Source organism: Aegilops tauschii, chromosome 5 (assembly GCF_002575655.3).
Source record: "Aegilops tauschii subsp. strangulata cultivar AL8/78 chromosome 5, Aet v6.0, whole genome shotgun sequence".
NCBI classification, from domain to species: domain Eukaryota; kingdom Viridiplantae; phylum Streptophyta; class Magnoliopsida; order Poales; family Poaceae; genus Aegilops; species Aegilops tauschii.
In genome coordinates this window covers 383438540-383457015 of record NC_053039.3, presented here as the reverse complement: position 1 = coordinate 383457015, position 18476 = coordinate 383438540, and the positions used below count along the sequence as shown (strand labels likewise).

The 18476-nt window shown below is 41.4% G+C and overlaps 2 protein-coding genes across 2 annotated transcripts; both read right to left on the bottom strand.

The window, feature by feature from the left end:
- Nucleotides 1-574: 574 nt before the first annotated feature.
- Nucleotides 575-10914, bottom strand: LOC109786102 (glutamate receptor 2.8-like). Its single transcript, XM_020344680.4, has 4 exons — nt 10637-10914; nt 2574-3913; nt 1925-2228; nt 575-1534 (listed from the first exon to the last, which is right to left on the bottom strand). Exons 1-4 carry the CDS (start codon nt 10896-10898, stop codon nt 1059-1061), a joined length of 2382 nt encoding a protein of 793 aa, XP_020200269.2. The 5' UTR covers nt 10899-10914; the 3' UTR covers nt 575-1058.
- A 587-nt stretch (nt 10915-11501) lies between these two features.
- Nucleotides 11502-12188, bottom strand: LOC109786072 (uncharacterized). The gene has a single exon (XM_020344652.4). The coding sequence runs from the start codon at nt 12096-12098 to the stop codon at nt 11733-11735; it is 366 nt and encodes a 121-aa protein (XP_020200241.1). The 5' UTR covers nt 12099-12188; the 3' UTR covers nt 11502-11732.
- Nucleotides 12189-18476: the final 6288 nt, after the last annotated feature.

The window sequence follows — 18476 nt, the reverse complement described above, 5'->3', positions numbered from 1 at the left end:
TGTTCTTCCATTTTCTCCTTTTCTTGCCCAGGTCCAGATTCATTCTGGTCATCCCGTTTGTTCCCTGCGTTTTGTTGATGTTTATTGTAGCGGCTCATCAGCATGGCTACTAAAAGGGAACCGGTTGTCACAATTCCAGATATGAGGAATAATCCCCCACAACTTTCGAAGTTGATAGTGCCTGAACCATCAGGCATGTCATCATTTTCATGGCTATTTTGACCTATCCATTTCTTTTCAAACTGATTGATAGTATCTCCTCCGGTTATGTTGAGTATTGCAGTCGACATTTCAGGACGTAGCGGAGAATTCTTGGGAAGCGCCTAATCAGCAAAGAGATCATTGTCATAAGGCGCACATGCTAACATATAATGTTCCAATGACAATTTCATATAATAGTAGGTGGTCAATATGATGGTGCTATTATTTAAACAAACAACACTCAAATGCAAATACTATTTTATTTGGAAAAAGGAGATAGAGAAGCACCTAAAATGTCTAAAAGTAAACCAGCCAACATATATTATTTCTCACAATTCACTAGAATTCTAAACAGAGCATTAATGTGATCAATTGCAAATACCAGTTCATGTTGATGGTTCTGAATTTTTTTTTTTTGAAAAGGAAAGCGGTAGGGGAAGCCCCCCACAGCGAGTTTTTCTTTTAAATAATAAGAACCCAAATTCACGCCCGTGAGGACTTGAACCTGGGTGGCTGGGTTGTACATCCACTCCACTAGCCAAGTGAGCTAGGCTCACTTCCTATGTTTCTGATGTAAAGGTATGTATCTATGTTGTGGTTCTCCAAGCCTCTTGTATATATGTTGTCGTGTATAGTAGTTAGATTTATAAAAAGTGATATTGTGTTACTTCTGTTATTTATTTCGTCGTCTAGCCTTTTTTACTAGAGCTACTTGCAGCAATTTCTTATCCTAAAATTGCATCATTCCACTCGGAGATACATTTATTCACTTTTGCTATTAGATAACCATACCAACCGTTTTTGTTATCCTAAAATTCTTTTGAAACTGCAATCTTGTGGTGACATGATTGGTAGAATTAAAGGAAACATATAATCATATCATTTGCGTGGCTCACTAGCAGTCTTTTCAAGAGAATAGTGAGTGTAGTTAAACTTACAAATGCAAAACCCGCACTCTTGTAAATAGGCCCCACCATTGTGTAACCTTTGTTGTACTTTGTGAGAAACAATTTAATATATGGGACTTCGAGTACAACCGCAGCAATGCTTCCGTTAGAAAGAGCACTATAGAAATCATCAGGTGTAGCATAGCCCCTGATCTTTGATGTATCAAAACCAATCTCCACCAATAGACCATCTATATAGGAACCTTGGTGGAACCCTACATATTCTCCATTCTTCTGGAGTTCATGAACATCAGTCACTGTTGGTGAAAGCTGCTGTACAGTAAGCATTGCTGCAAAGCTTGCTGTATAACTTGATGCAAGTACCAGAAGAACAACCATCCATACACGTAGAACAGTTCTAGCTAGAAAGTGTTCCAGCTCCTCCTCTGCAGAAATAACAATCAAGACTTTATTGAGGCACTAAAATTCTTATAAGCTCTGCAAAACACACCATTTCAATTTAATTAGATGATCAACGCAATCCATATTGTCAGTTTTTAACTGATACAAACTAGGATTAGTTCATTTCCACACTCTGATTCTATACTGCCTTTGTTAAGCACTGTTAATTAGATAGATCTAAGTTATTTTTGTGGAATTTTTAAAGATAAATTCAACTGGCTCATAGAGATGTTTATCCGGATCAATGTACTCTTGCATTAATCTTTTGAAGATTCTTCCTATTTTGATATGGTGTAACATATGCTTTGTCCATGCAACTGAAATACTTGTTCAAAATTGTAAAGAGATCTAAGAAACTGTAATGTTTACTCAACTCTGTTCACAAATGGAGAATATTGTAATCGCCAATTGTTTGAGTGATAGGGGACCATGAACATGTTCATTGCCATTTAGATACTCCAACAGCCAGACAGCAACTCCTGTGTATATAAAGAATATGATGCTTCCAAACCACATCTCAATGCTCAGTGGTTTCAAGAAAAGCCACATATCCGTATTCACTTTTTCCTTGAATGGAACAATCATCCCTACTCCGGATTCTGTGTATGGTACGGTGAAGTCGACATGCAGTGATCTATTGTATCTTATAGTAATGTCTGCAACAGCTATGTCGTATTCCTGCAGTGCCATTAGCCAGATTTATATATTTAAGCAAAGAAAAGGAACATCCACTTGATAATATTCATTACACAGTATAAGCTCAGTTGTTAAACAAAGAGAAATATTTTAGCAAGCAATATACTTTTGATTTTCTTTGCTTTGAGAAAAAAATAGAGCGAGCCTTTCAGGTTGGCATCCTTTTGCCTATAAAATGTTATAATTGCAACGTGAAAGCAGAACAAATACTGGATGGAGATGCAAAGACAATTAATTCATTGTAAAATGTTTAAACTACCAGAGTTTTTTTTCTCCTAACAATGAAATGTATGCAGCTTCAATTGCCGTTTATACAGTATTACTTACCCCACGATAGACTTGATAAACAAAATCATTGTAGCTCCCCGAAGTTTTTGTATCAGCTGTGTCAAAATTTAGGTACTCATAAGAAAATGGATGATGTAGCCTCTTTACTGCCTCCTCAAATATGTCAATTACCAGTCCACTCGCTGTTGTTACATTTGTGGCAGGATTTTTGTATGTGTTTATAAACTCTGGATTTTCGCTCGAGCACACACCAACTCTAAGCTTCTTACCAACCGTAGGAATTTCCCAGCCCATTGGTATTTCGGTGGACTCTCCTGGCCAAATTATAGGATTTAGGTCAGGCATTGAGTCTGGTCCTGTCTTTTTGAAGTATTCTTGCTTTAACTGCCGTGAAAGTCCACTATTCATAGTCCAAAACCCGATTTCTCTACAACCTCTCCCAACCACGTTTATTATTTGGAACACAGAAACTTTAAGTTGTCTGCCTGTAAGGTCAAAGTCACCACTTAAACCTCTGAATTTGTTTTGTACGATTGCCTTTAAGAGTTCAGGACCCTTAGTGGAAATAACCATTGATTCCAAGCATGTGGAGTTTTTAATGGACCATGGTTGCTTATTTCTGGCACCGGATATCCCAACCTTTTCTGCTGCTTGTGCCAATGCCCATACCGTATCATAGCCCCATAGTCCAAAAATGCTTAGTTTATTAAAGGGTGACTCCTCCGGGTTATCGTGTTGGTACATTCTGTTCCACCTTATGGATAAGTTGTCAAGTTCTTGTGATCTGGGAACATGATATCTTACTCCTAGCACACCATTCATTGCCTCAATGACACTTGGATTGAGTGAGTCGATGATGTTTGCCACTCCACTTGTGGTCATCCAAACAAATCCCTTGTTCATCATCCCTACCTCTTTTGCCTTTGTAAAAAGAAGGGAGGTCATAGTGGATGACATATGAACAATAAATACCCTTGTTTGCATTGCCATCAATCCATTGAGTTCTTGCACCATGGCCTCATTTGTTGCTGTTGAAGGGATAACACTGCGATACCCAACACGGACATCAATTTCTTGAAGTGCGTCAATGAGGTATGGTAGAATGCCTCTCCCATAGTCGGTGTCGTCATATACTGCCACCACCTCTCTCCATCCATAGGCCTGTACAAGCGAGGCAATGCTATTCACCTGAGCCGAGTCATCCAGTGTTGATCGTACAAAATACGGCATACTATCAGAAGTGAGAGAGGGGCTTGTTGCTGTGAATGATACTATGGGGACTTGGGTTAAATTTCCAACACTGGATATGAACACAGCTTCTGATGATTTCTGGGGACCAATGATGGCCTGCACTTTGTATTTCTCCAGCAACTCAATAGCTTTCGGAAGGGCACACAAAAGAAAACGATGGTCAGATAATATATGTGGAATAATCTTTAGTACTCAACATCATAACTGGTTCTTTCGAAGATTGAAAAAAGGTTAGAGAAACTTAGTTTGGGACTTTCTTGTTATATTAGTCCGTACTCTAATTTACATTCTTCCATCTATGCTTCCTCATAATAAATAGCCAAGTGAATATCTTTTTTTTTAAATAGCCAAGTGATGCCATAAGAAGCTAATATTTGATAGAACACACATGTGCAAGGAGATACAATATTTGACCTCTTATTGGGGAACATACGTACACATATATTAACAAATGTAATGCTATAGAGAGATTAAGCAGATTGTGTCCAGAAGTTTGCCACAAAAAAGAGATTGCATTCACAATATGAGACACATGACTAGAAATATTAACCCACCCACTAAGAAATGCCAGAGCTGAGTTTCTGAGGTATTCTAACTCTTAGCAAACTCAGAAGGAATATTATGAGTACAATTTACTCGTCCGTTGCAAAATGTAATGCATTATTTGTTTCGCGAAAATTCAATGCTTGTGTCTCGACACATTAATAGAAAGAACTTGTGTCTATCGCTATGTCTCATTTGATAGTTGGTTCTAGGTGTTTGTGGATGTTGGGTTCCATGTATTTGACTGACTAGTTTTGATTGACAATAAATTTCTACTTACAAAATACAAACACAAGAAAGCACATTATAATACAAATATAAATTCAAATTTCATTGAGTTTATATAACATAACCCACATATTATTGGATTAATTTTGGTCAGTGCATGTATTTGGACACCCTTAGCTTTCTGTGGCAGAAAATGAAATTATCACTACTCATTTCGTGGAAAAGGAGGTCTGGAAGGCTATCCCTCAAATGAAACATAATAAAACACTTGTACAAGATGGATTTATGAGTTTTACCAGGTATTGTGGGAGGTAATCAAAGATGACTTGATGGATTCACTACAAGATTTAGGTACTATGCGCCCCATGTCTGATGATATGCTGACGGGCCTTATCTTGCCGATGGTTGCCCTCGGCAAATGGTGCATATTTACTGACGGCCTGGCTGGCAAAATCGTCGGCGTAGCTACAAATTTTTCGATGGTTTTCCTAGCGTCCTTGGCGTCTTGCTATATATGATGACGGCCCCGCTAAAAAGCCGCCGGCATATATATTGTCGTCGGCAACAACGCAGTTTCCTGTAGTGACTTATTTGATGCATTTCATAGCAGTGACCAACCACTATATAATCTCAACTTTGGTGTAAATGAATTTATTCCAAAATGCAGGCCACACGAATTAAAAAATTGGTCACATTGGTTGTTAAATGTGAGTTTCAAAGTATGCAGTATGGTGACAAAAAAGAAAGAAAGAACGGATCCTGTTGTTGATTACATGTTCGTCCAATCTAAATGGTGTTCATGAAGGTAGAAACATTATCGAGGGGGTTCTAATTCTTCATGTGACTGTTCATGAGCTCCATAAAAAAAGATGGGAGTAGCTTTTAAAATTTACTTTGAGAAGGTGTATCGGAAATTCAATTGGCATTTTCTTCTTCAAAACTTCGGATGAAAGGATTTTCACCTCTTTGGTGCAAGTGCTTGGAAATTTTCATATCTACTGGAAGTTTTGGTATCAAAGTCAACAATAATTTAGGATATAGTTCGAAATAAAGAAAGGCCTTCGACTGGGAGGATCCTTTAACCCTGTATAAGCCAAGTTAGAGGATCTTATGAATGGGATGGTGCTTCATATAGTCGATGACAGATAGGTTTTACAGTACGCGGATGATACCATCCTATTTATGGGTCATGAAACTAAAAAAGAAAAGAAAACCTGCACTGCTTGGCACATTTGAGTGTTTGCCTGGTTTAAAACATGTTTTTCATAAAAGAGAGATCTTCTACTCTGGCTAGGCGCATGAAACAGCTGACCAACACAGGCATGTTTGGATGTGAACAAGGTTCAATTCCATTGGTGTCTCAGAATTCCATATTCATGAGAATTGGCGGGGAATAGAGGAGCATATCGAAAAACAACTAAAGGAGTGGGTAGGTTAAGCCTAATGCATTTGGTTCTGAGCAGTTTGATGATATTTTTCTTCCATGTCCCCAAAGGAGTGCTAAAATGGCTAGTGGACAATCAAAATAAAGAAGGATGTCTCGTCAAATGGACTCTGTTATGTAGGAAAAAAAATCAATGGTCCCCCTACATCCAAGACATTGCAACAAAACATGTCAGTCTCTTGGCAAAAATGGTTGTTTAAATTAATCAGTGAGGATGGTATGTGTGACATGAAATTAACTTTTTTTGTGGGAGAAACTTCCAATATTTGGCTTGAGATCAAAGATTGATCTCAAGTGAGATTCTAATAGGACATTTGGCTTGCACACACGTCACTCAACTAGTAATATGCACGACTTTACAACACGGAAAACGGTAGAAAATACCTCGATCGCTTCGGTCATGGATCACAATGAACCAAACAGTGTCTTGACGGGTTTTGATCGGCTCAAATCTGACTGCAAGTCATAACTTATGCGATGGTGGCCTAACTTATGTGATTGTCTTAAGGATACCTAGTTCTAAGATTACTAGGATACCTTTTTTTGCGGGGATGACCAGGATACCTGAAGATATGAAATTTGCACAAAATGATCAAATGTATGGCATTGTAACATTAGGATATCCCATCCAAAACCGGCAACTACGGAAACTATAAATCCCGCTAAAAACCAAAATATTCATATGGTATATGCGCATGGGTGTTAGTAACCAAAGGCAATCTTCTTAAATGAAATTGGCAAGGGGCCGCTAAATGTAGCTTCTGAGGTGATACCAAATCAGTCCAACATGTGTTTTTCGATTGTCATTTCGCTCATGCCATGTGACGTGTTGTCCAGGTCAAGTGGATCCAACTTATCACTGGCCAGAGGGGTTGCTAGTATGTTTGATATATTGGCCGAGGGGCTATCAAATATATGTATTGGCTCCATACCTACGAAAGTACCTTTCTCAGCTCGAGTTCAAATGCTCTTGTTGTGAACACTAAAAAAATAGAAAAACAATTCAAAAAATTCTGAATTTTGTGTGTGGCAAACTTTAAGGAATGATTAAAGTGCATGCTAAGTTTCATCATGAAATCACATTGGTGAAAGATGTGGCAAATAAATAAATAAATATCGATGCCATTTTTGCCATGACTTCTACCAGTGTGATTTAGTGATGAAAATTTGCATGCACTCCAAATATTCCTTAAATTTTGCCAAAAAAAATCATTTATTTTTCTATTTTTTTAAATGTACTGTTCATCTAGGAGCGTATGAATTCACGAGTAGATACTCTGCATCGCCATACCTGGTCTATTCTTCAAAGGCAGGAGGCCAGAAAGCTGGTGGTGGTAATGTATGCAGCTATTGTGAGGGAGTTATTTTTTCAACATGTGGGTGACAACCTAGTCTCTATTTTTTGGCATCTTGAGTTTTCTTGTGGCATTAGAAGTGTGTAATCTCTAGCATCCTAAACCTATACTTGGTTTGTTTCTGTTTGCATGCTTGTATGTTGGTGGCTGTGTGCATCTATGATGCAGCGACTGAAAGTCGAATTTATGCCAGTATCATCTTGATGCATGGCTAAGTAATACTCCCTTTATTCACAAATATAAGATGTTTCAGATATTTCAATATGGATAAGATACTGAGTGAAAAAAGTGAACAGTCACACTAAAACATGTTTATATACAACCGATTCAAAAACAAAGTTAAAAAATCTTATTTGTGAACGAAGTGATTAGCTTTGATTTCCCCGAAAACTTCCCAAACCAAGAAATAGACTAGACTAACCAAGTAATAAATACCTTCATTTGGAAATTGGAAATGTATATTTAGAAAGTACTGTAGCAAACAAAGTTTTCTCGGTTTCATGAATCGGGTTTGCTATTTCACATCTAGCTAAAAAGTTTGCTATAAGATTCGTGTAACTGTCCCTCGCACTTGTATACGTCCCATGCAACCGTCTTTCTTACTCTGTTCTGTCACGTTGTCTTTGTTGGGCCTGTCCAAATGGTGAAATAACTAGTTTCTTTTGCGCATTTTTTGTGGGTTGGGTTGTCGGTGTGGTTGACGGCTGTAATTTTTTTGAAGCAATGTAATTAGGAGCAGGGAGATGCATTCTCAAAAGAAAAAAAAATAGAGCATGGAGAATCAAGGCAAGGTATAGATACGCTCTGTGCGTTATAGGGCGTTAGAGTGCCAACTTGTAGTTTTCGTTCGGTCTTTTGAAACAAGGCTCCTTAATTTTGTTTGTTTTCTTTTTTTCATTTTTTCTTTTGGTTTTAAACTTTGGTTTTTTTGTCTTTTAACAATCCATGATTTTTAAAATTTTATAAGTCTATTTTAAATTCACCGTTTGATTTAGTTCCCGTATTTTTCGTGTAAGTGCTTTATCGTTCGCCTCGCTTGTCATTGTTTGTTTATTGCGTATCGTGTTATTGCCCTAGGCCTGTTTGTCTTCGCTTTTGCCGGCCCTCAACTCGTAACTCGGGCTTGATCTTTTTCTGTCCCAGTTGCAAGTCTACCCCGACTCGCAACTGAGACCCGGTCTTTTTTATCCCAGTTGCAAGTCTACTCTCGACTCACAACTATGGCCCAACCTTTTTTTGTCCCAGATGCAAGTCTGCCCTCGACTCGCTACTGGTACCCGACCTTTTTTTCCCAGTTGCGAGATCACTATGGACTCGCAACTGGGCCTGGTCTTTTTTTTTTCTAGTTGCAAGTCCACCCTTGACTCGCAACTGGACCCGACCTTTTTTGTCTCAGTTGTAATCCCCCCTCGACTCGTAACTAGGAGCTAACCTTTTTGTGTCCCAATTTCAAGCCCACCCAACTCGTAATTGGGGTCTGACCTTTTTTGCCCTAGTTGCAAGTTCACCATTGAGTCGCAACTGAGGCTCGATCCTTTTTTCCGGTTGCAATTCCACTCTTGACTAGAACAGGGCCACACCATTTTTGTCCTAACTGCATGTCCACCCTCGACTCATAATTAGGGTTTAACCTTTTTTGTCCCAGATGGAAGTCCATCCTCCATTCGTAACTAGGGCCCAATCTTTTTTGTGCAAGTTGCAAGTCCACCCTCGACTCACAAATGGGGCTAGATTTTTTTGGTTCCAAGTTGCAAGTCCATCTTCGACTCGCAACTGGGGCCCAACCTTTTTTATCCGAGTTACAAGTTCATCCTCAACTCGCAACTGGGGCCCAACCTTTTTGTCTGAGTTGTAAGTCCACCCTCGACTCGCAATTAGGGCCCAACCTTTTTTGGCCGAGTTGCAAGTCATCCTCGATTCACAAACCATTTTTTGTCCCAGTTACAAGTCCACCGCCGACTCGCAACTGGGGCTCGACCTTTTCTTGTCCCAGTTGCAAGTCCAACCTCGACTCGCAATTAGGGTCCAACTTTTTTTTGTCGCAGTTGCAAGTCCAAACTCGACTCGCAACTGGGGCCTGACCCTTTTTGAGTCCCAACCGCGAGTCCATCCTCGACTTGCCACTAGGGATCTGACCTATTTTTGTCCCACTTGCAAGTCCATCCTCAACAGCGAACAAACCGCAGATGAGCCTGCCCAAGTAGCTAGGATATGTTTTTGTTTTGTTTTCTTCATGTTTTTTATGTTATCAGTCTTCTTCATTGGGTTTCCTCTCCTTTTATTTTTTCTATTTTTCAATAGTTGATCTCACATTTTTTTGTTTTTTCATAAATTCATAAGTTTCAATAAATGTTCCAAAATTCACAATTTTGTTCATTTTTCTAGAATTGTTCGTGTTTCTCAATTTTATAAAAAAGAAATGTTTTCATTTTTTGTTCTCTTCTTATTTATATATTTGGTTTTCTCTTTCCTTTTTTCCCGTTCGCTTTTAGTTCAATGTATATAAAAAAGTTTGCTTGTAGTTCATCGTATATTAAAAAGGTTCACTGTATATTAAAAAATTGCTCAATGTATATTGCAAAAAAATTAGTGTGTAATCAGAAAATAATCATCATATAATAAAGGATTGTTCACTATATATTGGAACATTTTTGGTATTCATTAACATTTATAATTTGAAAAAAGTATATGCAAATTCGTGAACATATTCTTTGAAATATGTTTTGATCAAACTTTGTTCCTTATTGAAAATTAATTATAAAATATAAGAGTGAAAAACCCAAAAACCAAATGGAAAAAGTAAATAATTTCGTTGGTAGCCTAAGCCAGTGACAAGAGACGAACTTGTGAATGTATAACTATTAGATGCAAAAGCTAACAAATCGATGTTAGCACTAGTGATCAGTTTTTTTTAGAAAAAGGTAGAGATCAGTTTTTTTTTTAACTGGTAGCTAGCGACCAGATAGCTCAAAAGAAAAAAAAAGCTAGCGACCAGATTTTTTTAGGAGAGGTAGCGACCAGATTTGCATATAGGCCGGTCACCCAGATGGACGCGGGGCAAGCTGGTTTTTAGTTGGGGCTTTGACAAATGAAAACCAAACAAACATTTTTTTGAATAGAAAACCAAACAAACATGACAAACAATGAAAATATACGGTGACTGTCATCATATTTAGATATGAGGTATTATATTTCACATCTAGATATGACAGACAAATCCTTTCTGAATCCTCACCTCTAGATATGGTATAGACGGACTGAATCGTGACATTCGCTCGTACCTGCTGATGCAGCCTGGACATCGCTGCCCATGGAGTCCGTAATATGGAGAACAAGCTTCGTGCTGTAGTTCCGGTGGACGGCGTAGAAATCTTGGACGGCCAGCAGAACGCTGGTCCGCGCCACTTTGCCCACCGGCGATCCCAGGTCGAGGATCACCCCGACGTGGAATCCATCTGCTTCGCCGGCGGTGGCGTTTTGTGCTGCTACGGCGAAATCGACGAGGAGTAGCAGGAAGAGGATGGCTGCGCGTGCTTTCTCCATTGCACTTTTCTTGTACTGAGATGCTCATCGTACCCATATATATATATATGACTATTTGCTGCTGCTTCTCAAGGATCGATGATCCTGGAAGTTGCGAGGTAGATTCTCTGGTTTGTGACAGGCTAGTTAGTAGTTTATATTTCCTCGCTGGATTTTGGTGTTCGTTTTATCTGCAGCCAAGGTGCGTGGAACTTTAACCGGAATTGCCTCCGCTTAAATGAATCCTTGCATGCATGAGACGAGAAGAGGAGACAAGATTCGTGACGAATACGGTCGATGGAATCTATCCTCGCACGATCAACGCGTATTGACATCTCCGAGGTGGCGTGCCGACTTAATTGGTCTGCACAAATAAATGATGTTTTAGATCTGCGCAAGTTTTAGGTGGGAGTATAAAAAATACTCTGGAAGAGCTTTCGTTAGTCTCGCCTCTGCACATCAGAGGCGCCGATGAGTGTAGATCAAATCAATTGCCCATTAGGAGCACGCGACCCGAACGAGGACATACAACCAGTGCAAGTTGGAAGCTCAAAGCTCTTGGAAGATGTTTTTTTTGGACAAAAACTATTAGTACATTATGCTGTAGACATGCTTTGCCAGCGATTTTACATTACCAACTTTATTCATTTTCCCCCACGCGCACTGAGCACTACGTGGATAACCTCAAAGCTCTTGGAAGATGTTTTTTTTGGACAAAAACTATTATACATTATGCTGTAGACATGCTTTGCCAGCGATTTTACATTACCAACTTTATTCATTCCCCCACGCGCACTGAGCACTACGTGGATAACCTCCTGGAGCTAGCAAGACAGCCTAGCCATGACCCATGAACTACGGCACGCCGTGGCGGTTGATGGTGTCGGTGCCAGCCTCGTCGTCGTCGGTGCGGCGAACGCCAGCGCCTCCTCCCTGGGCACCCCGCTGCGGCTGCTGGCGCCCGTGCAGATTCAGGTGCTCGGTCGGGAGCGCGGTGCCGGGGATGGTGGGCGCGTCGGTGCCGGAGCTATGGGGGACGTCGGAGACGGGGAGGTGGCCCTGCGCGCCGTAGGCCCGCATCTTGTAGTCCTCCAGGCCGTCGTCCTTTTTGTACTGCACGTACGGGCTCGTCTCCGTCGGCAGCTGCACCGAGTCGGCTCCCTCGCCTGCGCCGGCGGCCTTCCGCTCCTGCTGCTCCCGCCTCTCCTTCGCCGCCTCCATCGCTCACGTGCGGATTGCTCTGGTCTTTCTGGATTGGATGCTCGATCTGATGACAACGAGTGAGAGTGTGTGTGTCCCTATCCAACACGGCGTGGTCGGCCATGGATTTATACGAGATGGATATGGGACGGTGGAGTCGATCTGATCACGTGACCTGCTGCAAGTCCCGAGGCCACCTAGCCATTGCAGGACGCGCCGTGGCAAGCGGAGGGTGCGGCTACGTCTACGCGTGGCGTGCGAGGATGCTTAGGCGACACGTAGCTCGCGTCGACTAGGGCGGGTACATTGATCTGCGCCGGAGAAAACGGCGCACACGCCAGGGCGACGACGCTGTCCGGGTTGAGTCAGAGAGAATCGTAGGTGAAATGGGGCTGGATCACATGCTTTGGATGGACGGTAAATTTAGTAAATAAAATTAAAAATCCTGTTTTTTCCGATGTTTATGTTAGTGTAATAAAGGTGCTTCACAGTTTTTATGTGAAAACCGGATAGCAATGCTTTGTCTATGAAAAGACCAAAATTAAGTGTAACATTTGTCATTCAACTTTTTTACTGGTCAAAATGTTTAAGCTTTCACCTTAAAAATTTGTAGGTAGCAGTTTCGTGTGACAGTTAACACATATTTCTTCAATTTTCTTAGACATCTGCAGAATACATTTTGGGCGTTCATCCTTAGAGCCAAACTGGATTCCCGTTCCGGTAAAAGCTAGCTAATGAAGTCTTAGAGCTCGTTCTACTTATATATATTGGGGCTAAACTCTAGCTGTGAGTGTTTCTGGTTAGCCCTTAGATGTGTCTTAATTCCGCCTAAGTTTCTTGAAATTAAGCTTCAAATTGCTAACTTTTCCTACTTTGTGTGTCATTGAGTGCAAATTGTTCTTTTGATGATCGCCTTGGGTCTCATAATTGGTATTTAGAGCTTGGTTTAGTCCTCCGCGGCGAGTGCATCTGCATGTTGAAGAGGAGTTGGAGGTGCATAAAATCCTTCCCTTTCCTGATCCAGGCAGCGATGCGTTTCTCGGCGGTGTCGGTGGCAGTGATTTCATTCGATACATGGTTGGTTAGGCGGTGGTTTAAAGCACCTTGATTTTCTTGTATAACCCCACCCTTCCACCAAATCCGGTGTAATCAAGGTGGCATGGTGCATGGGGCGGAAGTGTTTGTTCTACAAGGCCTGGTTGCAGCTGAAGTTGTGGTATAATCCTCTTCTTGTCTTGACATATCAGTTGGGGTAGCAAGGTTGCAAGGTACTCTGCCCTATTCTAAAACCCTTGCTACTAATTCACATCTAGGATCACCTGTGGTGATGGTGACCCTACAAACACTAAGAATCTAGAGCTCCAGTACTTGCAACTGGATGTAAAGAATCCGCAAACCAATAGGGGATTCGATAGACATGAGCTCTTAGATTCCGCAGACCATGTCAACATCAACTTTGGGGTGGGTGGGGGGTGTACGTAGTCTACTATGTCCTAGTTCATTACTATCCCAAAACTCAGAGATAAACAACCCAACACACTCGAGGGAGGACAAACTAGTGCCCAAAACATCACACCTCAAGGCCCTCTGAAACAACATGCTGAAATAGTTCACACTCCTAACAATGTTGGTTCTACAGTTCTGCATGATGTTGAGACCGACAGAGAGTTGCAGTTGAATGGTAGCAATAAAGCTCCTTACAAGCACCCTCGTTTTGCGCAAACCAAAACTCAACAACCTACCCTGGAGTAGACAAATGACATGTAGCAAGAAATCAGCCAACTTTACATCAAATTGTCCATGTTGATCTGGAACAACCTCAACAAGCACCTATAGAGCAACAATCTGAACAAAGGAGACAACATCCCTGTATTTTTTGGTATTGGAACTCACTCCTACATTCACATACTTGAAAGGTACTTTGATGCTGATAGGACTCCTGCAGATCAAAAGACTGAAATTGCATTCACATATCTTAAAGGACTCTCGTAGTTGAGTGGTGAAGAGGAACTGGTATGGTAGCTAATACCCTCCCATGGTACAGGTTCTGTAGGTATATTGGAGAGGAGTTTTTTGAAACTTCATCTATGAGAATGTGAGAGTTTTCCATGCCCTCACCCAATCTACTACCGTCAATGATTATGTGACGAAATTTGACCAATATATGAACTTAATGAGGAGAGATAATAGTACCGTATGACTATTATAAAAATACATTTATATCTGGTCTCAATGACAACAATCGACACTATGTTCAATGTCATCAACCTGCAAATTTGCAGAAAACAAACTGGTGGGCAAGAAGAATGGAACAGTGTCAACCACCAAAGAAGCCATGAGCAGTATAACCCACAAGAAGTCAGGAGACAAATTCAGTTTCAGCCAATGAAACATACTGCTACAAGAACTGCATCAATAATTCAACAAACAAGAATTAAGGTAATTTGTTATAAATGCAAAGAGCCCTGCTTCATTACCCACAGCTCATTAAAGCCACTTATTGCTTGCACGTTCCGGACTCATTTTGTGGTGGCCATTACTCACAATGCTGGCCATTACACATGGCTCATTTAAGCCACTTATTGCTTGCACGTTTGCGGACTCATTGCATGGTGTCATAACCATGATATTGAAATAATCATCTTCTTGAAGTACTTGCTTCACCCATCTAACACCGAATATGGTGAATATCCCTACATCCACATACTTAAATTCTCCAATCTCTTCGATCCCGTCATAGTGCTTGTTCATTAGTTTCCCGGTGTAGGTCTGTTGCTGAAGGAAATATGCCCTAGAGGCAATAATAAAGTTGTTATTTATATTTCCTTATATCATGATAAATTTCTATTATTCATGCTAGAATTGTATTAACCGGAAACTTGATACATGTGTGGATACATAGACAAAACACAGTGTCCCTAGTAAGCCTCTACTAGACTAGCTCGTTAATCAAAGATGGTTAATTTTCCTAACCATAGATATGTGTTGTCATTTGATGAACGGGATCACATCATTAGGAGAATGATGTGATGGACAAGACCCATCCGTTAGCTTAGCATAATGATCATTAAGTTTTATTGCTATTGCTTTCTTCATGACTTATAGATATTCCTTTGACTATGAGATTATGCAACTCCCGGATACCGGAGGAATACCTTGTGTGCTATCAAACGTCACAACGTAACTGGGTGATTATAAAGAAGCTCTACAGGTATCTCCGAAGGTGTTTGTTGGGTTGGCATATATCAAGATTAGGATTTGTCACTCCGAGTATCGGAGAGGTATCTCTGGGCCCTCTCGGTAATGCACATCATAATAAGCCTTGCAAGCAATGTGACTAATGAGTTATTTGCGGGATGATGTATTACAGAACGAGTAAAGAGACTTGCCGGTAACGAGAATGAACTAGGTATGAAGATACTGACAATCGAATCTCGGGCAAGTAACATACCGATGACAAAGGGAATAACGTATGTTGTCACAACGGTTCGACCGATAAAGATCTTCGTAGAATATGTGGGAACCAATATGAGCATCCAGGTTCCGCTATTGGTTATTGACCGGAGAGGAGTCTCGGTCATGTCTACATAGTTCTCAAACCCGTAGGGTCCGCACGCTTAATGTTCAATGACGATTTGTATTATATGAGTTATGTGATTTGGTGACCGTATGTTGTTCGGAGTCCCAGATGAGATCACGGACATGACGAGGAGTCTCGAAATGGTCGAGAGGTAAAGATTGATATATTGGATGATAGTATTCGGACACCGAAAGTGTTCCGGAATGTATCAGGTACATATCGGACTGCCGGGGGGGGGGGGGAGGGGGTTACCGGAACCCCCCGGGGGAAGATATGGGCCATAGGAGGGAGGCACACCAGCCCACAAGGGGTGGCGCCCCCCCCAAGGAAGGAGGCCGAACAGGATTAGGGGAGGGGGCGGCGCCCTCCTCTTTCCTTCTCCCCCTCTCTCTCTTCCCCTCTTTCCCCCTCCGGTAAAAGGAAAGGGGGGGGGGGGGGGCGGCGAATCCAACTAGGAGCCCAAGTAGGATTCCTCCTACTTGGGCGCGCCTAGAGCTAGCTACCTCCCCCTCCCTCCTTTATATACGTGGGGAGGGGGCGCCTAGAACACACATCAAACATTGTTAGCCGTGTGCGGCGTCCCCCTTCACAGTTTACGCCTCCGGTCATATTCACGTAGTGCTTAGGCGAAGCCCCGCGCGGATCACTTCACCATCACCGTCACCATGGTGTCATGCTGACAGAAGTCTCCCTCGACACTTTGCTGGATAGAGAGTTTGAGGGACGTCATCGAGCTGAACGTGTGCAGAACTCGGAGGTGCCGTACGTTCGGTGCTTGATTGGTCGGAACAAGAAGAAGTTCGACTACATCAACCGCGTTGTCAAACGCTTCTACTTTCGGTCTATGAGGGTACGTGGCACAGTCTCCCCCTCTCGTTGCTATGCATCTCCTAGATAGATCTTGCGTGAGCGTAGGATTTTTTTTTGAAATTGCATGCTACGTTTCCCAACAGTGGTATCCGAGCCAGGTCATGCGTAGATGATATGCACGAGTAGAACACAAAGAGTTGTGGGCGGTGATAGTCATATTGCTTACCACCAACGTCTTATTTTGATTCAGCGATATTGTTGGATGAAGCGGCCCGGACCAACCTTACATGACCACGTTCATGAGACCGGTTCCACCGACAGACATGCAACTAGTTTTGCATAAAGGTGGCTGGCGGGTGTCTGTTTCTCCAACTTTAGTTGAATCGAATTTGACTACGGCCGATCCTTGTTGAAGGTTAAAACAACAAACTTGACGAAACACCGTTGTGGTTTTGATGCGTAGGCAAGAACGGTTCTTGCTAGAAGCCCGTAGCAGCCACGTAAAACTTGCAACAACAAAGTAGAGGACGTCTAACTTGTTTTTGCAGGGCATGTTGTGATGTGATATGACACGATGTGATATACGTTGTTGTATGAGATGATCATGTTTTGTAAAAGTTATCGGCAACTGGCAGGAGCCTTATGGTTGTCGCTTTATTGTATGAAATGCAAACGCCATGTAATTGCTTTACTTTATCACTATGCGTTAGCGATAGTTGTAGAAGCAATAGTTGGCGAGACGACCACGACGCTACGATGGAGATCAAGGTGTCAAGCCGGTGACGATGGAGATCATTGCTACGTCTTGAGCATGCGTTGGTTTTCACTTGAAGAGGAAAGGGTGATGCAGCAAAGTAGTGTAAGTATTTCCCTCAGTTTTTGAGAACGAAGGTATCAATCCAGTAGGATACTACACGCAAATCCGTCGTACCTGCAAAAACAAATAAGAAACTTGCAACCAACGCGATAAAGGGGTTGTCAATCCCTTCACGGCCACTTGCAAAAGTGAGATCTGATAAAGATAATAAGATAGATATTTTTGGTATTTTTGTTGTATAGATTGGAAAAGTAAAGATTGCAAAATAAAATAGATCGGGAACTTATATGATGGAAGATAGACCCGGGGGCCATAGGTTTCACTAGTGGCTTCTCTCAAGATAGCATATTTTACGGTGGGTGAACAAATTATTGTCGAGCAATTGATAGAAAAGCGCATAGTTATGAGAATATCTAGGCATGATCATGTATATAGGCATCACGTCCGCGGCAAGTAGACCGAAACGATTCTGCATCTACTACTATTACTCCACACATCGACCGCTATCCAGCATGCATCTAGAGTATTAAGTTCATAAGAACAGAGTAATGCATTAGGCAAGATGACATGATGTAGAGGGATAAACTCAAGCAATATATGATATAAACCCCATCTTTTTATCCTCGATGGCAACAATACAATACGTGCCTTGCTGCCCCTGCTGTCACTGGGAAACGACACTGCAAGATTGAACCCAAATCTAAGCACTTCTCCCATTGCAAGAAAGATCAATTTAGTAGGCCAAACCAAACTGATAATTCGAAGAGACTTGCAAAGATATCAAATCATACATAAAAGAATTCAGAGAAGAATTAAATATTGTTCATAGATAATCTTGATCATAAACCAACAATTCATCGGATCTTGACAAACACAACGCAAAAAGTATTACATCAAATAGATCTCCAAGAAGATCAAGGAGAACTTTGTATTGAGAATCAAAGAGAGAGAAGAAGCCATCTAGCTAATAACTATGGACCCGAAGGTCTGTGGTAAACTACTCATACATCATCGGAGAGGCTATGGTGTTGATGTAGAAGCCCTCCATGATCGATTCCCCCTCCGGCGGAGCGCCGGAAAAGGCCCCAAGATGGGATCTCACGGGTACAGAAGGTTGTGGCGGTGGAAATAGGGTTTCGTGGTGCTCCTGGATGTTTTCAGGGTATAAGAGTATATATAGGCGAAGGAAGTA

What these genes read in the sequence shown, in the direction of transcription:
- LOC109786102 (XM_020344680.4), bottom strand. Translation starts at nt 10,898, where the DNA reads ATGGAGAAAGCACGCGCAGCCATCCTCTTCCTGCTACTCCTCGTCGAT. An exon ending in TGTCCAGGCTGCATCAGCAG is followed by an intron (nt 3,914 to 10,636) that starts GTACGAGCGAAT and finishes CCCTTCCGAAAG; the next exon opens with CTATTGAGTTGCTGGAGAAA. An exon ending in TTTATCAAGTCTATCGTGGG is followed by an intron (nt 2,229 to 2,573) that starts GTAAGTAATACT and finishes ATGGCACTGCAG; the next exon opens with GAATACGACATAGCTGTTGC.
- LOC109786072 (XM_020344652.4), bottom strand. Translation starts at nt 12,098, where the DNA reads ATGGAGGCGGCGAAGGAGAGGCGGGAGCAGCAGGAGCGGAAGGCCGCC.